This window comes from Suillus subaureus (assembly GCF_016647635.1).
Source record: "Suillus subaureus strain MN1 chromosome Unknown BJ212scaffold_3, whole genome shotgun sequence".
Lineage (NCBI taxonomy): Eukaryota > Fungi > Basidiomycota > Agaricomycetes > Boletales > Suillaceae > Suillus > Suillus subaureus.
The window spans coordinates 672620-695826 of NW_024538559.1; the positions used below are offsets into that span (position 1 = coordinate 672620).

The following is a 23207-nucleotide window of genomic DNA, read 5'->3' on the forward strand; positions in this document are numbered from 1 at the left end:
TGGGAAGTCATCAGAGTTGACGCTCACATTGATGGAAGGGTTGCAGTAGGTTGGTGAAGGTAACAGTGGGAAGGAGAAATTTTGTATAATGTGAAATTTTCCCGGTTTCCCAGTTTTTGGTATGATTGAGATGGGGGAGGATTGAAAGGGTCCGATAGCAGATAGGAGTTCAATGTATGTAAATGGCCCAATGTACTGGCCAGTAGCAAGTTCTCGAGAGAGAAGGGATTCAAAGGCAGCCTGAAAGGCGAGAAGAGAAGGGCTGTTAGGAGGCGTCTGTGTACAAACAATATGGGGGAGCTTAATACTGAAACCAAACTGTAAACTGGTAGCCAGATCAGGGTATTTGGTGGTAAGGTTGTGAGTATGTAGTTCAGATTCCCAGGCATCGGGATTATACGGTGATATTGGGTGGAGCTGTCTGTGTGCAAGGGCAGTCCTGGGCCCTGTGGGTGGTGGCGAGGCAACCCAAGCAGATGTGACGCTCTTTGTGTGACTGGCTGGTGCAATGGGCTCATTGCCAATTGACACATAATGGTTTGTCAGAACCATGAAGGAGGAGTTGTTTGTTGGCTTGAGTTGCAACTGTGGGGGAAGCATTGTCCCATAAGCGCTTGATGGAGCAGGCAATAAAGTTGTGTCTGTTCCTTCCCAAGCAAACAGCACACACAGCTGAGGAACGTGTGCCATGTGCGCCGTCGCGAAAACCCAGCCAGGAGACCATTTGGCGAGCAGGTTGGCCAGTAGAGCCGTTCTTGCCATATTTTGGCGAAGTGGAGCATCTCTTATTGAGTGGAGACCTAGAGCAATTAGATCTCTTTGACCGCTGGCCATATGAGTTCTCCCCCTGACCATTTCAGTTATTGGGGCTGACAAGCATCTGTGGGCCACAATAAACACAAATGCAAGAAGGCACACGGAAGGCAAGCGCAGTGTACAAACGCAGGAGACAAATGCATGCTAAGGCACAGAGGACACCAGTACATAGCAAACCATGTCATGTAAATGCAAAAGGCACCCAGGCAAGAGTTTGACGTACGAATTAAAATGTATGTGAGAAAACGAAGGGTACAAGTGAGAATGTCACTTATGTTGAAAGCAGGTGAAACGTACCTGAGCATCATAGGCTGCATGACAAGATTCACGCATGATACAGTCAAAAAGGCGTGCAAGAACAACATCACTAATTATGGACAGGTCCCAAGCACCAGTGCCCAAGGCAACTGCATTGTGCCATGATCTGCATTGTTCTTCTTGGTAGACCATGAGCACTTGCTGGGTGATTTTGTCGTTGGAGTTCCAGTATCGGTGAGTCATAATTGCACCCCAAAAACGCGCAAGCATCAATATGCATTGTTCAGGCCAGTCATGCTTTTCCAAGTCAGCAACAATGCGTGGAATAGCTTGTGCAAAATTAGCTGGGAGGAGGAGCTGATCTGGCACCACATGTTTGGACGGTTTGGAGGCTGCTGTGCTGAGCCAAACTGTGGCTCCATTTTGCTCTGAGGGTATCAAACCCTCATCATCCTGAGTGTTCTGAGGGGCGAGAGTCTCATCTAGACTGTCATTGGTCCAATAGTATAGCTCAACGAATTGGCCCTTGTCAATTTTCCATAAAGCGAAGTCTGATACAAAGGCCTCATCTTCATTGGTGTCAGGGCGAGGTTGCATGAGAATCTCTGTGTGTTTAAACTTGTTCTTCTTCCTCTCATCCAAACATGCTGTCTCTTCCTCGAGTTGATGAGCTTGTTGGAGGCACAGTGACTCTTCTCCTGCTAGATGTTCTTGTTCAGCTCGAAGATGTTCATCTTCAACTACCTGTTGTTGCCACTGGACGCACAGATCATCATTGGTAGCAACCCAAACAACCTTGAGTGATTCAGCGGCTTGGGCATTGGTGACTGTAGTGGAGACAAAAGGTGTATGGGAGGCATGGTGCTGGTCGCTCGTGAAATCCGGACACACTAATAAACTCAGGTCAGAATGGAGTCTGTTCATTGAATATTCGAAATGGCAGGCGAAAGTTCAATTCTTTTGAATCAGGCAGAACAGAGTATATTTGAGAAAGTTATCAGTGAGAGCAAGAGTGCGATATGCGCAATCAAAGTAGGGGTAGGAAAGGCGGATGTGTCATCTTACTCGAAGCGGGCATAGACCTTATTTTTACTACAGGTTCGTGCCTCACCCTTAGTCAAAATTCAAACTATGTGCCGCTAATACCAAGTAGCCGAGTCCGTATGTACCAGTGTACGCTTATTAATGAGTCCATGTACCGTATTACTAATGTTTGACTCGTGTTTGTTTACTAACTACAGTGACTGCGCTCGGACTTGTTCATGTCCGGCTCATCACAACAAGAAATACAGCTGTTTACAGTTCAAAATCCGATTCAGAATCGGGCGAAGCGCCTCCGGAGGCGCTTCAACGATTCAACGCGATTCAACGTCAAATCCGATTATCAGCGTCCGAAATCGCTTTCTGAATCGCACGCTGAATCGCCTCAAAATCGTTCACTCTGACTACCACTAATGTTGCAACAATCCCTCGAACTCCATACGATGTTGTTTTTTGTGACAGGCCTCTTACTGGGGTTGTTCAGTCAAGTAAGAGCACAGAACCTTACAAGTGCATATATATCGACTATCAGTGAGCGACTGGCCCAGGGTGCAGTGCACAGGTGAGCATAGGCTGTCACTTAATATTATGGATTGGGTAGTAGTCCCACTTTTCTGTTCTATTCGATGGCCCCAAGGATTATGAATCTCACTGACAGCACCTCATTTATTTCTGTAGTTGGGAGTATGGAACGCGTGCCGAGGCTCTCCTGGAGCTCAATGCGCCGACGTACTCCGTCGTGTCTTTCAATGCTGTCCCACCTCCACATAGTATTCCATCTAATATATCAAGTGCACTTGGCGAAGTGTTCACCATTGCTCATGACGTCGTCGTCGCTCGAAGCTTGTCCAATATTACTGGGCCCCAGCCCCTGATCGCTGATACGAGTGCAGGGGATCCAGCAAGTATCGGAGTTGCCGTGTTACTTGCAAACTGGACGGGGCAGGGGGCCCTAGATGGACTAGACTATGCAGGGGCAGCACGGGACCAACTCAACTACCTGTTTCAAAACGTGTCCAAGACCAGCGATGGTGCCCTTTCTCACAGAGTAGGCCAATTGCAACTTTGGTAAACATAAAAGTCATCACTCGACGCTTCCGTAAATAACTAACGTCCTCGCGTAGGAGTGATTCTGTGTACATGGTTCCTCCGTTTTTGGCATATTATGGTGTCCTGACACAAAACAAGACCATTCTGACTGAGGCATACACACAGATCAGATTGTACCGAAAATATCTTCAAGACGCGGCAGCCGGCAATTTGTGGAAGCATATACAACTTGGTCAGGCAGGAAATGACGATGGGCACTGGTCAACAGGTGCGCATATTCTCTTGAGCGTACCATGCATTTCTTGCATGGTTCAATTACAGGTAATGCATGGGCGGCGGCAGGCATGATACGGGTCCTGGGGACTATTCAACGTTCCCCGTACGCGAATTCGCTCAAGAGTCAACAGAATGATCTTGCCAGATGGGCAGACGAGATTCACGGAGCAATGTATTCTCACATTGTGCGTCCAATCCCAAAACTGGCCTGTCAGAGTATGTCTTATCACCAGACCAGAACTCCAACGGATTGTTCTATAATTACGCTGATAATAATACTACGTTTTATGATGCCTCATCAACTGCGTTACTGGCCAGCACGGTTTATCGGTTGTCTCTCCTTGGCAATATCCATACGTACATCCCCCTCGCTGAACAGGCTCGCAATGCGCTCTTACTTCTGCTGGCACCATTGTTTCCGCCGCCACTACCTCGACAACACCAGCGCCAAGCACAACATCCACCGCACTTTCCGCAACTATGTCTGGCCTGCTCCACTTCACGCCGGAAGGATGGCTCACACCTGTAGTGAATCCATACTCTTATGACGAGCAGGGCTCCGACAGTCCGGAGGGACAAGCGTTCATCCTTGAGCTGCAGGCTGCATGGCGTGACTGGATAGCAGACGGGGCACAGGGTGCAAATAGCGCCCGCGAAGCTCGGCCTCATGTCTTAATGATAGAAGCTATAGTGGTCCTGCAGGTAATGACCGTCGTTGGCTACAATGGCTAGTTAAGGTGTCGTCACGGATCATTTATTGCTGATTTATCGACACTCGTTCTTGTACTGAGGCGCATATTGTTTTAACCGGAACCCTCACAATACAGTTCGTACGATATGATGCATATTAGCTTTATCTACAAGCTGGAGGAAAAACGTGCTTGTACTTATGGTGTCCATTATAAATGGGTTGCAATAGGTATAATGAATGAATGAATGAGGCCAGTCGCGTTGCAGCGAAGTCTGAGAAGCATGCCGTCATGATGATAAAAAAGGCAAAATATGTCACAATATGATAACACAATCATTGAAACGAGGACAACGCATGGTGTTGATGGGGCCGCAGAAAGACACAGAAATGGCCACCTAGCGCCCTGATTGACGCCTAGGACATCACATAAGTACAGGGATGGATGGACCCACTTAGACTCATGTCCTACCTTGAACCACGGTTGTTACCATTGAGCTACTTGCTCATTTATGGCTTCCGCCAGCTCTCCCTCCCCCTTTGACTCCAGCCACCACCCCTTCCTCTGTGGCTGTCCCACCCACTCGAATCCCGCCGGGAATCATTACGTCGATAGTCTTTCTCATAAGACCCACCACCTCTCGGGTAGTCCCGTCGTTCATATTCATTATATCGTCGTTCATCTTTGAACGATCCAGTCGAGGATGCAGAATACGGCGGCGGCGGCGTTGGCACAGTTGATACGCCTGTGTTGACTGGGGCTGGTGCAGTTGATAACGGCCGAGGTGGGAGGGAATGACGCGAAGCAGGGTGAGTTTCGTTTGAGAACCCATTTTGTGATGGACCAGGCAAGTACAATGGAGCTTGGGGGCCTCCCTGAGAATACTGGAAGGACGGGACAAGCTGCATGCCCTGCCCAGAACCACTGACTGATACGCCCTGCGAGAAATTCGAAGAACCAGGGGCAGAAGCACTAACCCCGCTCAAGATATTCAGACCCGACTGCACAGCTGTCATAACCTGTTCAGGCAGTGCAACAGGGGAGTTGATTGGAATTTGTTGATTATGAGGCAATGAATATCCATGGGCCCGCAAAAGGGCTTCAACCTCCGAAGGGTTGATTTGGAATTGTTGCCTCACACCGTTATGAAGCGGGTGCGGGCCTTGTTGTGGCGGAACAGTGACAGCCGGTGGAGATGGCCCAGCACGGCGAGGATCACGCATAGCTGCCGAGCCATTCACGTCAAGATTTGACAAGGAACTCACACCATTATGCTCTGCGTGAGGAACAACAGGAGACTGGACCTGAGAACCAGTACTTGTTCGAATAGCCTCTTTCGCAGCTCGAATAGGACCAAGTCTATCAGCCACTGGTACACTGGATCTAATCACAGGAGAAGGATATAACGAAGCGATACATGGCTCCGGTTTTACCACCGGAGAAACCTGAGCATCGGTCCTAACGGGAGCAGGGGAAGGTCTAGCAGGATGGGCCAAAATTGCCATGTTCGATTGAAGGGGGGGGTACTTGTGCGAGAGGTGGCGATGGCCTGGTAGATGTCACAGGAGGAGCAGGTGTCGGAGGTGGCGCTTTTGCCTGTACTGGAGCTTGCGATATTTTTTCAATAGGCGGTCGAGAATCTGTGGAAGCTTTTTTCTGCTTTGACTGAGACATTGCAGGGGCAGCCGACACTTTCGTTGGCAAAGGATTTGACTTGGATTCAGTCTTCGGTTGGGAAGTAGATCCTGAGGACTTTGATTTTGAAGCTATATATGCAAGTAGTGGATCAAAAATTTGTCAAAAAAAAGTCCAACAAAACGGCTCACTCGAAGATGCAGCGGGTAGCGCCTTCGACACAGTTACTTTGCGAGGCTTCTCTTCCTCCTCACTGTCATCATCATATTCTGTGACCCTCTTCCGTTTCTTGGTTTTTGTAGGTTTTCCAGCAGCCGGTTTGTCACCTTCCCCATCAGTTTTTAGCTCGGATATTTTGAGCCTTTTGCTCATGAATAACAACATGTGCTTGGTGATCCTGCTGTTTGCTCGAATATCTGTGTGGTCGTCGCGCACATCTTTTCGCATCTTTTCAATGGCAGAGGAGAGTTGTGTAAGCGACAGCCGATCACGGAAGAGGTAAATTAGGACACCGATCATCACAAACTCTATGGGAGAAACACGAGTGGGCTTGTTGAGAGAGCGACTGTATTTCTGGTCCCGAGCAAGGACGAGAAAGACACGGAACGTATCTAGCAAGTCCTCGCGAAGCTTCGGAGAGACGGGGTCGCCCTTCAAGAGCCACTTTTCAAGTGTCGGGGCGGAGGGAACAGTAGGCTTGGGATGGTTCTCGATGAGGTAGCCTATAGATGCTACACACTGAAAGTCACGTCCTCGTGCATGACCCCAGTCAAGGTAACCCTGAAATCCATCTTCGCCAAGTACTTGGCTTTGAATCTCCCGAATGATCGTAGGCCAAGGGCCAACAATTGCTTGCATGCGTTCTACGTGTGCATCAAGATAATGCACAACAATGAAGAAAGCGGTGCTGACCTGCAGGAGTAAGCGCAACCCCTAGTTGCACTCTCTTAATCATCGTGTGAGCTAGTAGCATGCAATGAGGTTCCAGCACTTACCTGGAAGATCTCACGCTCCTGATCTGGATTGATGTCGCTGTACTCCACGCATACAATCTGCTTGTTCGAAAATTGATGGATAAGTTGTTTGGGAAGGAGCTTTCGCCTAGTATTAGTAGCGCTTGATTTGTACCAAAGCCTTTCGTTTGTGAACCTGGACAGTATTGAATAATACGCATCATAGGGGGCTTAGAGGGACGTACGAATCTTTATCTGTGATGGCATGCCAAATTGAGTGAGTGCATGCAGCAAAAGCATGTATGACTAACGTGGAATCTAGCGAAACCAGATTTAGTGGGGGGATGACACTGCAGATGACGGAATTACAAACCTGTCCATCCATAAACCTGAATCAAAATTGTGGTGTATCAGCGAATCATTCCCGTTCGTTTATTGTATATACCTTTGTATTGAAGTCAGCCTTTGCTTCCCATCGATGCAAGTTCGGAGTTCGCTACCATCATCGGCTGTTGACACCGCTGGTAATGCCCTCCCTATCAATGCATGAGTCGACAAAGGGGAAAAACATACTTGCCAAATATTATTGGGGGCATGTAGTAGTTTCGCAGCATAGAGTCGATAAGACCGGACTGCTTTAGCTCTGGCCATACAACATCTACAAACGAGATGGGACATCGCGAGCAAAATGACAAAGAGAGCAATGTCTTTCAGGGAAAGAGACTCACCACGTTGGTATTCTGGGTCAAGGTCAATTGCATTGTCGATGATTTGATCTGCAAGAAGGGTAATGCAGGATAAACACCGCTAGTAAGCCGCTCGCCTTACCGTAAAGTGACTTGGCTGTATACGATGTGGTCCGTGGTGCGCGTAGGACGCCTGAAATCTTGTATTCTTTGGTGCCTTTCTTTGACGCCGTTGTCCGACTTGTTTTGGATGGGGGGAAGTCGTCTTCGTCAGAAGACAAATCTGTCAAGTCAGAGACATCTGACAACGACATGATGAAAAAGTGGGTATAGGTGGTAGTTGTTCTGACCAAATCGCCAACAATTTAGTGGTCGTTTGAAAGAAGATCTGTTCGCCCTTGAGCTTCATGTGTGTTTAAGTTTGACGCAAAAAATGAAGCGAAAAGGGAGTATTTGCGCTAATCTGTGCTAAAAATACCGAGCACTTTCATTAATACAACTGTCGAATGTTACATTCGACTTGGACTTACGGCTAGTGAGACAACAATCCGAATCACATTCCAGCTGGGATAGACGCCAAATCCTCCGCGCCTAATTTTCGTACAGACGCTTCCCGAATCCCACATACACAGGATGTTACCAATTAGTACATAATGACTTTCAAATTTGTAATGACTTACGAAACATTTTTGGCTCGAAATTCCTGTATAAAAGATTGGTCACGTGCAAAGCGAATAGATCTCCGCCACAAACGACGCGTCGCGACGCGCCCTACCACATCATCAACACCAAACTTCAATCATGCGGATAGAAGAACTTGTGGTCGAAGGTACGACTTCAAGTGAATAAGTGAATTATTAGGTGACATTTCTTTTGAAGGCTTTAAATCATATCCAGTCCGAACTCAGATTACGGGTTGGGATCCATCATTCAATGCAATCACTGGCCTCAATGGGTCCGGCAAGTCCAACATACTTGACGCGATTTGCTTTGTGCTTGGTATCACTAATATGTCCCAAGTGAGTACAAACTGTCTTTGTTCTACATTAACCGTCACACTCACGCGCCGCAGATGCGAGCTCAAAACCAGCAAGATCTTATTTATAAGAGAGGCCAAGCTGGTGTTACCAAGGCCAGCGTAACCATCGTATTTGATAATTCAGATAGAGAGAAGAGTCCCGTTGGATTCGAGAACTTGAAGCAGATTACAGTCACGCGTCAAGTGCGTTCACAACTTGCGACACAACTGTGCTTGATTCTCACGTCTTAAACAGATAGCGCTTCCAAACATATCAAAGTACCTTCTGAATGGTCACAAATCGCAGCAGAACAACATTCAGACTTTGTTCCAGAGTGTGCAGCTGAATATCAACAATCCCAATTTCCTCATCATGCAAGGCCGCATCACCAAGGTAAGTTCAGTTTCGTCGCTTTTGCACATTTGGATTACATATTTTTGACCAGGTCCTTAACATGCGTCCACAAGAAATCCTTGGCATGGTAGAAGAAGCGGCAGGTACTCGCATGTTCGAGGATCGAAAGGACAAGGCCAAGAAGACGATGTCGAAGAAGGAGAAGCGCGTGCAAGAGATAACGTCTCTCCTTGAGGAGGAGATCACACCTAAGCTAGATAAACTCCGGGAAGAGAAACGTCAATTTATTGCGTTCCAGAAGACCCGGACGGAACTGGAGAAGATTGGCAGGAAACTGCGCGCTTGGGAATGGTCAGCCGCCAATAAAAGGGTAGAGAAGGCGCAAGATGATATCGAGAACAAGAAAGCAGAGATGGAAACGACAGAGAAGCGGAAGAAAAAGCTTATCAAGGAAATGAAGGCAGCCGAGAAGGAGATGCAGGAGGTCAACGCGAAACGGGAAGCAGAGCGGAAGAAAGGTGGTAAGTTCAAGAAGATGGAAGAGGAGGTAACGCTCTTGGAAAAGGAGCTGGTGAAAGTTCGGACCCAAGTCGACCTTGCGAACGGTAATATCACCGACGAAAACAAAAGCGTTGCCAATGCCGAGGCAGAGCTACAAGAGCTCCTTAGATCTCTGGAGGAAAAGCGTGCCCAGGCCCAAGAACTCGAATCGTCTTATGTGTCCGTTAAAGCGAAGCACAACGACACGCAAGGATCGCTCTCGAAATCAGAGGAGCTACTGCAGACGCTGCTCACTGGTCTCTCATCAAGCAACACCGGAAACTCTGGAGGTGGCTACATGGGTCAACTTGCAGACGCAAAAGCCCGCATGGCCCAAGGGTCGGCTGAGGAAGAGCAGAATCGCGTGAAACTCAATATGAGTGAGAAGGAGCTGAAGGCATTGGAAGCAAAGTGGAAGGACGTGGAGAAGGAAGCGGGCCAAGGGAAGCGTAATATGGAAAACATGCGAACGGAAGCCGAGAAGCTCAAACGCAAAATCGCTGATTGTGGTTGGAGCGCCGAACAAGAGCAAGAAAGCCAAGTCTCCCTAGCGACAGCGAGGGGACAGGTCCGGCAGTTTACCGAGGTGTGTTCTATGCTCTATTTTATGCCTACATGTAACGGTCATACAGGGGCGCGATGCAGTCAAACAACGTCTAACGTCATTGAACTTTGATTACTCGATGCCACATCCGAATTTCGACCGCACCAAGGTGAAGGGGTTGGTCGCTAACCTGACCTCGATCCCTCCCCAGCACCAGAACAAATCGCAGGCGCTAGAAATTGTTGCCGGAGGCAAGCTCTACAACGTTGTCGTTGAAGATGAGAAAGTTGGCAAGGACCTCCTCCAGAACGGAAAGCTGAAGAAACGCGTCACCATCATTCCACTGAACAAAATAAATTCATTCGCTTTAAGTGCTCAGGTGCGTCTCTTATTAGCCCGGCTAGTCAAGGAGGATGCTTATTTTTTCACCAGAGATTAGCGCAGGTTGATCAGCTTGCACCGGGTAAAGCCAACCTGGCACTATCGCTTATTGGCTACCCAGAAGAAGTGGCTCGTGCCATGGCGTTTGTCTTCGGAGATACCATCGTCTGTGAGGACGCTGAGGCCGCCAATGCGGTCACATTCGGTGCAAAGGTTAGGTCTGTCACTCTGAACGGCGACCTGTACGACCCCTCTGGTACGCTTAGTGGAGGAGCAGCTCCAAGCGGAAGCGGCACACTGCTAAGGGTGCAGGAACTCCTCGAGGCAGAGCGCAAGCTGGGAGAAGTCCAGTCTCGTTTGAGTGACCTTGAAAAAGCAGAAGCAGCCAATCGAGAGAAGAAAGAATCATGGAGAAAATTCACTCGCGAACTTGACATCAAGCTGCACGAAGTCAGTCTTTTGGAGCAGCAAGCAGAAGGAAGCAACGCTGTAAGAGTGAGTGCAGTCGTCGTCGCCGTCATTCATTTAGTTCAATATTCAATAACAAATATCGTCTAGCTCGGTGCTGAGGTAGAAAAGCTGAAGAAGACGATTGATGCTTTAACATTGGCTGTCCAGGCAGCTAAGGAGAAACAAAAGGCCGCCAAGGAGGAGTGCAGTAAGCTTGAAAAGGACATGGACGAGTTCAAAAACAACAAGGAAGGCAAGATCAATGAATTGAAGGTGAGTACTCCTTTCATCCTTCCTTCTAGCACGCTGACCAGCTATGCAGGCCGAGATTAGCAAGAAGAAGGCAGCTCTTCAAAAACAAGCTGTTGTGGTAAAGACGCAGCACAAGGAACATCAAACCGCAGTACTCGAGCTTGGTAGGGAAGCTTCAGAATTTCTTATTCTGCTCGCTAATGACTCCTAGAACAAATGGAAAAGGATATCAAGGAGGCCGAGGACAGCATCAAAGGTGCTCACGCCCAAATCGCCAAGCTTCACAAGGACATGGCAGCGCTCGATACTAAGCTTGCCAAGCACGAGGTACGATTCTCTCCAATTCTAGCATCCTGACGGATCCTCCTCATGCGACTTAGGCGGACCACGCAAGAGCGGAGCACAAACTTCAGGAGGAACGGGCAACGCTGACTCAATTCGACAACGAGCTCAAGGACCTGGAGAATGCTATTCGTGAACAGAAGAAGGGAGTGTCCGACGCGGAAATCGAACTGAAAAAGTTGGAACACGATATTGTCGCACTTGAAAAGGATAAAGTCACGCAGGCCAAATTTGTGACCGACTTAGAGAAGCAGCATGAATGGATTCGGGATGAATACCAGTGAGTAATCCCTTGCTCTTTTTTGAATATACTTGACTTTCTCGAAGGTCATTTGGCAAACCCGGCTCACAGTATGAATTTGATCAAGATATGCCTTCGTTGCGAGCCAAAGCGGACGAGCTTGAAGAGAAACAGAAGGGGATGAAAAAGAAAGTCAACCCAAAGATCATGAACATGATTGACACGTAAGTCTTTTCAGTAAGATACTGATTTTAATTTGAATGACTTGTTACTAGTGTCGAGAAGAAGGAATTGGACCTCAAGAAGATGTTGGCCACAGTTCTGAAGGACAAAGAAAAGATCGAAGACACCATAGAGGAGCTGGACCGATATAAGCGTGATGCCCTCCAGAAGACATGGGAGAAAGTGAACGGGTATGATAATTCCTTCACCGCTAGCCCGTCACCACTCATCCGCTTTTGTAGTGACTTTGGTGGCATCTTTGCCGAACTGCTACCTGGCAACTTCGCCAAGCTTCAGCCTCCAGAAGGTCAAGACCTAATGCAGGGACTTGAGGTGAAAGTACAACTGGGGACTGTTTGGAAGCAAAGTCTAACTGAACTGAGTGGTGGCCAACGGTACGGAATAGTTGTCAGTAAAATATTGTGACTGACGAGTGTTTCGCAGCTCCTTGATCGCGCTTTCTCTCATTATGGCTCTTCTCCAATTCAAGCCGGCGCCCATGTACATTCTTGATGAAATCGATGCCGCTCTCGACCTTTCCCATACCCAGCATATTGGCCACTTATTCCGAACTCGTTTCAAGGGCTCTCAATTTATAGTCGTTTCACTGAAAGAGGGCCTATTCACGAATGCAAACGTACTGTTCCGAACACGGTTCCGTGATGGCACGTCGGTAGTCGAGCGGACGGCGAATAGGTCAACTTCATCACTGTACACATAATATAATCCTGTATGATTACTGTACGATCATTGTCACCGCCATGGCTATGCATGCTAATGCGACGTATGGGGAAAGGCGTTCTCCTGTATATATGTTGTATGGGGGCCGTTCTTCAGGAAGCCAGCAGGAAATCACAAGTGTCAGAACGCACCTATCCGCGCAGACATAAAGAATAGTCCGAGGAATCTGTTTACTTTCTCAGCATTCATGGACAATTCTCTAGTCAATAAGAGCGACATACCCTGCCTTGTTTCTATCGACCAGACGTGGGGCAACTGCGCGAACGTAGGTGCAAGTGCAGATCATCAACAAGATGACCAAAAGCAGAGATTGAAAGTTGAAAAGTGCTGACTTTGGGCCTTCAGCTGGTGAACAATGCGACAATAAAAACATACCATACCATGAGGAAAGTGACGGCCTGCAGATGACCTGCAGATAGATGCGTCACGGTTTGAAAGCGGCAAAGCTGCGATTGCTTACTAAGCGGTTATTAGCGCTGATGTACACTCGGCCTGCCAGTGGCTGCTTTGACGGGATGAGACTCGTCTGATGCAAGTACTACCTCACAGCTACTTCAAGATGCGAATAAATAGAGTTGGGCACACAATCCTCATGCTGCAATCCAGCGTATACCTGCCCGCAATGCTCTCAACGATCTCCTCTGTGCATCAAACAGGGTTTAACATCAACCAGTGACTAGCCATTTGCATGTGGAAGTCCAGCGCATCCCCCGTCTGCAGTACATTAACTTGAAGCGCTATCTTCTTCGACTCGTAGTAAGCACCCCGGTCAAAGGAACTCTGTATCTTGCCGTCATGAAAAAGCATATCACCTAGTTGCTCAGAGAAACCACGCACATCATCTTTGGTGGAGACCATTCCTTGGGCATGGGCAATGAGGTATATTGAGGTGTGTCTCCGTTTAGACTACGCTCTCCCATGGAGCTGACATTCGGCCACAAGTTATGCAACCAAGAATGCACCATCTGGATAGATGACATGGATACATTTCAGTCCATATATCGACGACATGTCTCCTGCATTCCGGACTCCGTTCTTCCAAAGTTCAAACGGGGCTCGTCTACATTGATTGGATGAGACGAGAAAGGAGATATCGAAGGAACGTTGTATTGAGGCATTAAATACGCACGACATTGATTGGTGAGTTGGGGTTTTGTGGGTAGGAAAGGTCGTAGACGTTGATTGTACTTGGCGCAGCTATGGCATCGGTAAGGTGGTTGAACGAGCTCTCGATCCGAGTATCACGCCTATTTCGGGAACACCATCAAGTCTTTCATTTTCATTTATACCAGTTAGTGCCTTGGCACGTACATCTGCCTGAGGTTGTCTGGTCTGCGCGATTTCGGCGACTCAGCGCGTTTGAAAATCCCTTTTGGTAGGGATGTGGTTTGAAGTGTGAGAATATCATTCTCCACGCTGACGCTGCGGACGCTTGGAAAATGCGCCACGCCGGGGAGCGATGTTGGCTTGTGCAACCCCTTTATACTGCGTTTACCCTGTTTCGTCGGGACTTCATACACGCTTTGACCTGTGGAATGCCCAAGCCCACGGCGGGGAAACAATGTGTTCCTACACAAATTATTTTTCAGGTTAAATCAAATACTCAGTCAATTAGCGGCGCTAACCAAAATCTTGCAGGTGCGCAGCGGTCTCATCGTTACATGACAATTCACGGGACTGGGTCACTCGTTGTCGTTGACTTGAAAATATACCTTGACATTTGCTCGCGTGATCCCTTGACGTGATCTGAAGTTAACCACACACGCTGCGTGTATGAGCCATACTGGCACGGAAGGGTAGTCATTGATTTGCTCTGCTTTCGGTAAGTTGTCCATCTGCACGTTGTTCCCTGTTTGTGCTGTTTGTCTATTATTCTTGAATCAACGTACATTGCTGGACGTGCACCGTCGGTATCTATCGTGGATTGTCGATCACGCTCGTTATCTGTTTGTTACATAGGCGGGACCCTTCTCTGACTTGCGATCCCAGTGTCGTTATATGAATGTTCCGATCTGGTGGCAGTAAGTCGTATCCGCTTGTCAAGAGCACGATTGTATTTGACACTAATTCATGTGCTCTGGCCGCTTTGCCTGGGCAACAAGTTTTGGACCAGGACACGAATGAAAGGGGAGGGACGCACCGCAGCGTAAGTCCTCCGCTTTATTTACTTGAAGCGGGCTTTCCATCAGTTTAAATAGTGGTACTACATCCCATTCCTCCTCTTCACCGCAAATCACATTCTCTCTTCCACATCCGAGTATCTAAACATCCTTCATATTCTGTCACTTGTACGGTCCTACCACAGACAATGACCGCAATACATACTACCTCTTTACCTTCTCAATCAGATTCAATGACAGACCAACGTCAAGCTCAGATGGGCCAAAGCTCCTCCATGTTGAAAACTCTAGACAATGCGCCCGAATTCCATAATTTTGACACCGCTCGTCAACGCAACAAGGTCCCGCGTCCCCAGAAAAATGTTGATCGTCGATGGCAGCCGTACCCGATTCGGGGAACGCAAGACTTTCGCCAGCATGAGTCTGAGCTTCATGCCCAGCTTCTGCCTCAGCCACGTTTCCAAGCATACTCTCCGGACTTGTATATCAATCAAAACTTTGTTCAGCCTGGACTGGCTCCCAAGGCAGACTATGAAATGTCTTCCACGTTCGGTGCTGGTGGTATACAATATGGTCAATCTATGCAGATGACGGCGGGGCCTGCAAGTGTTGCTCCCCCACCTAACACTTATTCCCATCAGCCGTGTATGCAAGCGCAACTGCTCGCACTCTCAGAGGGGGTGAACCATCGACCGGCTTTGCACTCACTGAAAGACCTTCAGGCGCCGATCATGCAGCAGTACTCCCCTACCTCCTCCGTGGTGCAATCTCAAATGCAAGCAACCAGTTGCAACCAACGTTTCGACCAGGGAGTTGTATACCAAGCATCATCTGAATGCGCAGCTGAAGGGAGCTCGGTGCAGCGTATCAAGCGCAAGTCAGTGGACAGTGATGGGGCGGTACGAAAGAAGCAACAGAAAAATCCTCGCATTCGCCCTGATAACGATCCAGAATTTGTGAGTCGGTTTATTTCTTTGGTTCTCGCCATCCCAACTGTTTCATCAGCAACAGGTCGTCAAGGACGGCAAAATCATCTATAAATGCTTGAAAGAGCAGTGTGTAGAGATATACCTGAAGGAAAGCAGCGTACACCAGCATAAACAAACCAACAGGCATCAAAAGCGATCCAATCGCTTGCTGTGCCCAGGCTGTGGCCATTAGTGAGTACCCCGCTCCTTTCAAATGCGACTTGGGGCTGAGATGTTGATTTTCACTAGTTTCAGTCGCAGCGATGGGCTCAAGCGTCATGCCAAATCTGACCAATGTTCCAAGAACCAGGAAAATCTCGAGTTGTTCCACCCGCGAATTCGGCCACCGGCACCTTCGCGGTATCGCCCCCGGGCCCGGTCAACGTACCTCAAGAACCATTCACACCCCGAGGGACAGGACTCGGGCCAGCGGCCCAGCGAACCCCACCCCTGTTTGTACCCGAGTCGAATTTTTTTTCCGGCCCCACCGCGCAACCCGTTGTTCAGGCCCCCAAACTGAACTCTATGACTCAGAAGGTTACACCCTTCACGCAGAACGTTCTATCTCTGCCCGATGTGGGATCCAGTGTCCAGGCATCGCATGAACAACGCTCCACACCCCAACAATCCTCTGGTATGCCCCTCGTGCCGATTACCGATCAAGAGGGGGAAGGTGACATGAACCTTTTTGGCTCACCGGTCTCTCTCGCACTCCCCGATCACGGATACTCAGCCCTTGATTCAGTTGTACCTGCACCTTCCACTTCCAAATTTGACGCTTCGGAGTCTTATTGGGATTGGTACAAGAGGCTGGAGCAACCGGTTCACGGAGATTTCATTTCGATGTACTAAGACAAGTTTGCGTGTTCTCATTCGGACTGCGGGATCATCATTATAGATTTGAGCTCGTATTGCACTTTCGCACCTTGTATCATTTTACCCACATACTCATACACCAGACGATCTCCTAGCCTAGAATAATTCTAGTACGCATGAATGTATATAAGAACATGTATATGCAATAACCTTACCTGTGACACGTTGTCATCTTACCTCGACGCAATCTCTACCACTAAGCAAGGGAGACTGAATATCTATGGGATGGTCTGCTTGCAGGCTAGACTTGTACGACATTAGTGTGGCAGTGAGACGTGTTTCTCCTTTCACGTCGATGCAGTATGGTCGATGGCATAGTGTGTAAAACCTCGATCAGATGCTCGACCATTGAAATATTGAGGGTGGGAAAAGGTCCTTTTTTGGCAGCAGAGGCGAAGTTTGTGGTGATCAGGCAGTGGGGGTGATATCTACTTTCTTTGGGAAAAAGGGTCATAGGCTTGCTTAAAGATCTTCAGGAAAAGATAGGCCGTAGATCTGGGTGTGCTATGGGCAATTTGTCGAACGACTGTACGACTCTTCAACCGAAATTGCCCTGCGACCTAGAATTTACTTCGAGTTGAAGAATCGGGATACCATGCGTCGTACGAACTGCCCAGGTGCGAATACCATACAATGTCGAACTAGTGGGAATCCATGTGCACGAAGGGGCGGGGTTCTGATTAATAGAGGGGGAAGGATCAAGGCGGAATGATGGTGTACAAAGCAGCAGCTATTGGCCTGCTGAACATGAATCGTAATCAGCGTGCTGAAAGTAAGGGAAGGGTCAAAGCCATCATCGCCAAAGCAAAGTTCGATGATAAGTGAAAATGAAAGTTCGATCGAATGTAACTCGCCGGCCCAGCCAGCGTAAAGCGAAACTTGAGGTTGATCGGAGGCTGGAACTCGAAGGGAGCATAAGAACCTGCTTGAAGGTGATCGACTCCTCAAGAAATGCCGGGTCAACGAGAAGCATAAAGTTAATCCAGTAAGCAATAACTGGATAAGTCGATCGTGCCATAGTCGGTGGTCATCGAAACTCAATCGAGAGGTCAAGCGGCCCAACTGTGACATGTAATAAGGTTCAGGGGAGCTGGAAGCAAAGGAAATCCAGATGAGCAAAGTATCCAGAAGCAGAGATCGTCCAGGAGATCATCGACAAGCTTGAGCTCAGAAATCGTTTTCAGGGAGTGATCAAGACATCGAATAACTTTAAAAGCCCATCGATGAAATGCGGTCCTAGCCCTCGAACTCGAACCCAGGTCACCAAACCTCGTGCCAGAGAAAATACAGGTAGTCTGAGTCGAAATCGCATATTTGGAAGCCTTTGGTTAGATCGTACCAAGTGCGTGGTTCGAATGACAGTATTAAGATGCAGCAGCGGAAATCGAGTCACCGGGCCTTTAGAACCCTCGAACGCAAGCCAACCTACCTCGTGCCAGAGTAAGTCCCAAGTAATCCGATTCGCATACTCGAGATCGCTTAGATCGCGTCAAGTTCGTAGTTCGGGGTCGTCTCAACTCTCGACTCGTCGAGCACCGCAAGAAAAGCGTGATGCAGCGTGAAGTCAAGGGTCAAACGAGTGAAGCAAAGGAAGTGGAGGGAAGTGAAGTAGAAGTATTAGCAGAAGGCAGCTTTTATATGTGGATTGACAATGGAACAATTGTGAGACGTCCGACGATCCGATTGCGGGTGAGACCGTATCAGGATGACCGTGTCTCACAACTACTGGAAGAATGAGGTCGTTCCAATCTTGACCGGCGCTGGTGACTGACAAGTAAAGCCATACCGCGAGATATTCTACGAGTTGTGAGGGTGCACATGGATGTTACGTAGGCCATCGGCCAGCAGGAACGGCGCACTGGTGGGACATGCCTCACACCAGGGCATTCGTGAATTGGGAGATGCAAAAGGACACTGAGAGTCCTGTAGACTAGACTGCAGTCTGTAATGCCCTGCATAAAGGTATCTCGATAGGACAGTGGTTAAGCATAAAAAATGTAGGCCAGACGAATGAAGAGGGTCGTTCCTGACATAAAGAGTTAATAACTGACAATGTTCGAAAACGATACTAAACAATCCAACAACATGACTCGAATACAAGCACCTAAGGCGTAATAGACACGAACGGATAGGGAGAAGCATCAACCACACTATTCAAATGCTCCCGTCCGGTGCATGCAGGGCCCTCAACGCACTTGGCGATCTCCTTCGCAGCGTTCAACCCCTCGAAATATGCACCATGAAGGAAACCTGCATTTACATTTTTCCCTTTCATGAACAAGCGAACCACGCTCAGGAGAAGTACCCACCGTAATACTTCAAGCTCGTAGCTTCACCCGCAAACCAGAGGCTCTTGTCTACCGTAGCCCTCAGATTTTCTGCGTGACCGGGAAGGAAAGAAGGGGGCCAGTTGGAGTAGGAGCCGCGGAAGAGAGGGTCCGCGTTCCAGCGTTTGAAATGGAATGCGACAGGATCAGGGACGGTGATGTTTGGGTACATGGCTCGGAGGACTTCCATGACTTCCTCTTGAACGTCTGAATCTTCCATGCCCTCGATGCGCAGTGAGAAATCACCCTGAATGTCCGTGGAATCAGCCACATAAGTGCATGGAGCACAAATCGTGCAGACTTACAGTGACGGTCACAAAGACGAGACCAGAACCAGGGAAGAATTTGACGTGGTCAAGACTCTGCCAAACCGGATACCTTCCCCGTTCCTTGTCTGCATAGATGGCCATCTATTCCAGATATATCAGAGAAATATTTAACGGTGATGTGTATCCGTGCCTCAGTATCAAACCAGAAATTTTCTTCGAACTGCAAGAAGATTTTGGTATACGTAGCCTGGGGGTAGTTGAGTTATCGAAAGTGTTAGCATTAAGCAAACATACCATGACCATGCTCTGAATGGCCTCCGTCTTCCACGAAGGAAGATCAGGTTTAAACGCGATGTCACCATGTTGCAGTACTCCAAGACTAAACGTGCAAAGCACGTAGTCCGCGGTGAGAGTAGTACTATTTTCTAGTGTGACTGTCACCCCATCCCCGCTATATGCAATCGTCGTGACAACAGAATTCAGGGAGACTTGCTCAGGTTGAAGAAACTCCGCAGCTTCGGCCTGGATGATGGTTTTGAAGCCACGCTGGTCGATGCAGAGGTTATTCTCGTCTGAGAAGCCACCCATATCGACGTCAAAGGTAAAGTTGTTGTTCTGTAAGACGGTCAGGCACTGGAAGGTGCACACTGGAATACTATGCAAATACCCAGGCTGATGCTATCCACGAATTCTGGTCTGGGGCCTGGTACGAGACAGTGAGAATCGCAACCAACAACGTGATCTAGTCTTCGTACCTGTGCATCTATTGGATGTGCGGTTGCAATGATTAGCAGGATAAAGACGTCTAAGAAAAACAAACTTGCATTCCTGACGAGTTTGACATTAGAAACGTGGTAGGTTCAGACAGGAAAGATTCGCGTACCCAGTCGATTTGATAATACTGACAAACTGCTTCGTATATGTTCTTTGGAGTTGCACTGGCGATACCATATGCGCTTTGAAGGCCGAGGTCAACCTGCTGCAACTTGACGCGTTCCCCTTATTGAACATATGAGCACGGCACAGTTGACAAACTGCATGATACCATACCTGCATCAACTACGATTTGAGTGAATTGATCAATTGACGTATCGAAGATGTTCTGATAGTCTTTGAGGCCATTATAGTCATAAGTCGCTGTTCACCAGTGATGAGTGCAGACAAAATGAGATGAAAATAGAATGGTAAGCGTACTGATATTACCATAAAGGTCATTATACTCGTTCTTGACATGATGCTTTCGAGCGAGCGTCAGAATAGGATTAGTTGGCCCACTGCCCGTTTGCGTTCCCTGGATCCAATTAGGACCGAGTTCGATGGTGTACTGCTTTCCAGGGACGCCAAATGTATAATTCTGCATCCTTCCACCGAGCTCATCACGCGCTTCGACGATCAGGAAGTCGTCAATGCCCTTGCGGTGTAATGTGCGGGCGGCAATGACGCCAGCAACACCTCCTCCAAGGATTAGCACTTTGGCATCCTTGGTTGAGCGATGATTGTAATGGGTGGTGGAGGGTGATGGCAAAGCTGTGGCAAAAGCGGCAAAGCCAAGGAGCACGGCGAGGTGGACTTGGCGCATCCCTGTGATGGGTGAAGACACGCCTGATCCAAATGATGAATCCGGGACATTTATAACAGTGGGGAACGACCGTAATGCTGGGGGCCCGGATAATTGCAACCGGATACTAATGGTAAGATGTGATGTTGGTAAAAACAAGAATTTGAAGTGATCATGAGATGCATGGATGACATGGACAGCCGACTGAGGTTGCTCGTCTTCCGATTATGCGGCGCAGCGGCTATACCATGGCCGGGAATTCCCCAAGGAGGCTTGAATTCATACTCGGTACCCTCGGTGTATAACCTGTCGTTGAACCATCTCCCTGATTATGACCATGGCTCAGTCCAATCGTCTCCAGAAAAACTACTGAGTAATTCATCACTCGAGTCAGGGAGGAAATTTCTCCCATGATCAGCAAGACTGAGCGGATGGAAATAGAGAACATTGACAACAGAGCCCGTTCGGCAACCGATGTTTATGTAAACAAGATCTCACCTATGTTTCCCACATCAGCAAGAGACCCATAATTTTCGCTTGTCAAAAAGAAGTTTGATGCTTACGGTGAGCTTACGGCGCTAGTGATGGAGCAACGCGATTGGTGGAACAGACTTTTCTGTAGTCGTACTGAATATTTCGATGTAAACTAATACTTGTCAAGGGTTTTGGACTAACCCTAAACTAGGGCAGTGATACTCATGAAGCTTCGCAGCAGTAAATGCATGAATTCAAAATCATTGTGAGCTATGATACTATGCAAACTCTGTACTGAATATGTGATAACTCTCCTTATCTGCAAAAGTGTTCAGAAAAAAACAGTCATAGCTTTCCAAACAAATAGCTGAAGAAATCTTTTCATCTACCTTTTCACCATATTCTGGGATCAACTCGATAGCATGTGTTACACTCGTCAATGGGATCACATCACCACATCTGCATCTACCATGCTGGTCTTCCACATATGATCACTCTACTGTCCACATCACGAGTTCAGGGTGATTGTTAGGACTGGCAATGAAGTGGTAGTACTGAATGTAGAGGAGTGGACAGGATAGATATGATGGCATGACCAGGTCAGAAGCTTGTGGAAGATTCAGCTGAAAAATAAGTTGAACTTGTGTGACACAAGTTGCTGAATATGATATACTTTCATTAGTGTAGGAACATGAAGATAAGAATAGACATACTGATTTGGCCATCATTATTACAATCATGTATGTCCCTATTCATTTTCTCTTTCTTTACTTTGTATTACATCATGAGCTGCATGATGCTGCCGCTAGGCTTATGTCTGACTCATATCTTGTATTACATCATGATCACCATTGCTGTCACTAGATGGTCTATTCTTGTTATTGCTGATGTGTCCTTTCTTATCTCTGACTCATCATTGATCTCACACCTGCCCTAAACCACCTATGATTCACTATATATAGTTGACGATGTATCTTGTAGTTCTTCACTTTAATCTTACTAGGTTTTACCTGAAACATCCTTCACTTGAGACCTCCAATCTCTTGTCATCTGAACTGTACTTTAAGATAGGAGCACTCCTTCTGTCTTAGCTTACACTGAATGCTTGACTTATTGTCTCACATAGAATCTCGGCAGAGGTCCTAACTCTTATCAAGTTGTCTGTCATTAGAACTATCCTAGTTTGTAACAATCATTGCCTGTGATGTTGACGAGGACATTATCACAGTTTCCAAGGGGGAATTCATCACCTGGTGGATATGCTTGTATCACTCTGCTTGGCATGATCAACTGTGGCTGGAAGGCAGAATGAAGCTGCAACCAAAAAAATTTCCATGCAGAAAAGCATCCATATCTGTAGTCCCAGTGGGTGGTATGCTCATCAGTGGAGAGAGAAAAATGTCTGATGAACTGAGAGAGTGCATTATTGAAGTTGATGAGCGAATATATGGTATGAATATTGGTGGGTGACAATGATTTGAAATCTGGTGTTGATGTTAGATGAAAGGCAGTGAGAGCATCTTTGGAAAGAATGCCCTTGAGGAAATGATTATGAACTGGTCAAGGTCCATGAACAGAATGTGTTTCATCAGGGAGGACATGAGAAACCCAGGAGAGTGCCAGATTGACAGTTGTTGTTACAGTTACGCATGTCCCTATTCATTTTCTCCTTCTACTTGTATTACATCATGATCGCTTATCACTGTCGTTAGATGACTTGTCTCCTCTTACTTGTATTACATCACGATCACTTATCGCCGTCGCTGGATGACTCATTCCAATCTCTGACTCATTCTTATCTTCTTATCTCTGACTATCTCTGACTCACGCAGTACTTGCCCTAAAGTACTTATTTACTATATATACCTGGTCATGTACTTAGTAGATCTTTACTTTAAATCTTACTAGGTTTTACCCAGAACTTCCTTCACTTAGGACCTCCAATCCTAAGTCGTCTGAACCAATATTCAAGTCAAAGACACTCTCTTTGACTTGTCTTATGACCCTTGCATTTGCAAGGTCTTGATCATAACTTCAGCCGTTGCTCTTATCGAGCTGCTGTTGTTACAACTACCCTAGTTTGTAACAGTTGTTACCACCTTATCTTCAATGGATATTACATTGA

At 47.6% G+C, this 23207-nt stretch overlaps 8 protein-coding genes across 8 annotated transcripts; 3 read left to right on the forward strand and 5 right to left on the reverse strand.

The window, feature by feature from the left end:
- Positions 1 to 1083: 1083 nt before the first annotated feature.
- On the reverse strand, positions 1084 to 1998 carry BJ212DRAFT_1475838 (uncharacterized protein; the record flags this gene model as incomplete). Its single annotated transcript, XM_041339293.1, has 1 exon — positions 1084 to 1998. One exon carries the CDS (start codon positions 1996 to 1998, stop codon positions 1084 to 1086), a length of 915 nt encoding a protein of 304 aa, XP_041198247.1.
- Positions 1999 to 2558: 560 nt separating this feature from the next.
- Positions 2559 to 4173, forward strand: BJ212DRAFT_1444343 (Six-hairpin glycosidase-like protein; the record flags this gene model as incomplete). The annotated part of the gene is made up of 6 exons (XM_041337947.1): positions 2559 to 2677; positions 2794 to 3183; positions 3240 to 3433; positions 3487 to 3626; positions 3680 to 3855; positions 3894 to 4173. The coding sequence occupies 6 exons, from the start codon at positions 2559 to 2561 to the stop codon at positions 4171 to 4173; spliced, it is 1299 nt and encodes a 432-aa protein (XP_041198248.1).
- Positions 4174 to 4286: 113 nt separating this feature from the next.
- BJ212DRAFT_532993 (uncharacterized protein) lies at positions 4287 to 5994 on the reverse strand. The gene is made up of 3 exons (XM_041343425.1): positions 5957 to 5994; positions 4602 to 5896; positions 4287 to 4546 (listed from the first exon to the last, which is right to left on the reverse strand). Exon 2 carries the CDS (start codon positions 5633 to 5635, stop codon positions 4640 to 4642), a length of 996 nt encoding a protein of 331 aa, XP_041198249.1. The 5' UTR covers positions 5636 to 5896; positions 5957 to 5994; the 3' UTR covers positions 4287 to 4546; positions 4602 to 4639.
- On the reverse strand, positions 5851 to 7718 carry BJ212DRAFT_1444344 (uncharacterized protein; the record flags this gene model as incomplete). Its single annotated transcript, XM_041337948.1, has 8 exons — positions 5851 to 5896; positions 6145 to 6628; positions 6678 to 6711; positions 6761 to 6914; positions 7164 to 7239; positions 7296 to 7376; positions 7447 to 7494; positions 7547 to 7718. The coding sequence occupies 8 exons, from the start codon at positions 7716 to 7718 to the stop codon at positions 5851 to 5853; spliced, it is 1095 nt and encodes a 364-aa protein (XP_041198250.1).
- A 438-nt stretch (positions 7719 to 8156) lies between these two features.
- On the forward strand, positions 8157 to 12939 carry BJ212DRAFT_1320883 (condensin complex subunit SMC2). Its single transcript, XM_041334395.1, has 18 exons — positions 8157 to 8233; positions 8284 to 8423; positions 8477 to 8626; positions 8679 to 8816; positions 8869 to 9903; positions 9950 to 10240; positions 10294 to 10737; positions 10801 to 10965; positions 11015 to 11108; positions 11156 to 11271; positions 11325 to 11566; positions 11614 to 11751; positions 11803 to 11940; positions 11992 to 12144; positions 12194 to 12555; positions 12624 to 12656; positions 12712 to 12827; positions 12877 to 12939. The coding sequence occupies exons 1-15, from the start codon at positions 8206 to 8208 to the stop codon at positions 12468 to 12470; spliced, it is 3549 nt and encodes a 1182-aa protein (XP_041198251.1). The 5' UTR covers positions 8157 to 8205; the 3' UTR covers positions 12471 to 12555; positions 12624 to 12656; positions 12712 to 12827; positions 12877 to 12939.
- BJ212DRAFT_1423665 (DUF1242-domain-containing protein) lies at positions 12122 to 12939 on the reverse strand. Its single transcript, XM_041337639.1, has 4 exons — positions 12871 to 12939; positions 12712 to 12821; positions 12622 to 12656; positions 12122 to 12553 (listed from the first exon to the last, which is right to left on the reverse strand). Exons 1-4 carry the CDS (start codon positions 12871 to 12873, stop codon positions 12486 to 12488), a joined length of 216 nt encoding a protein of 71 aa, XP_041198252.1. The 5' UTR covers positions 12874 to 12939; the 3' UTR covers positions 12122 to 12485.
- A 1859-nt stretch (positions 12940 to 14798) lies between these two features.
- BJ212DRAFT_1584681 (uncharacterized protein) lies at positions 14799 to 16430 on the forward strand (the record flags this gene model as incomplete). The annotated part of the gene is made up of 4 exons (XM_041342341.1): positions 14799 to 15566; positions 15616 to 15665; positions 15688 to 15770; positions 15883 to 16430. 4 exons carry the CDS (start codon positions 14799 to 14801, stop codon positions 16428 to 16430), a joined length of 1449 nt encoding a protein of 482 aa, XP_041198253.1.
- A 2128-nt stretch (positions 16431 to 18558) lies between these two features.
- On the reverse strand, positions 18559 to 21110 carry BJ212DRAFT_1566315 (uncharacterized protein; the record flags this gene model as incomplete). Its single annotated transcript, XM_041341968.1, has 10 exons — positions 20245 to 21110; positions 20101 to 20187; positions 19934 to 20049; positions 19867 to 19878; positions 19718 to 19753; positions 19345 to 19665; positions 19241 to 19297; positions 19087 to 19191; positions 18764 to 19028; positions 18559 to 18704 (listed from the first exon to the last, which is right to left on the reverse strand). The coding sequence occupies exons 1-10, from the start codon at positions 20627 to 20629 to the stop codon at positions 18559 to 18561; spliced, it is 1530 nt and encodes a 509-aa protein (XP_041198254.1). The 5' UTR covers positions 20630 to 21110.
- Between the last annotated feature and the right edge of the window lie 2097 nt (positions 21111 to 23207).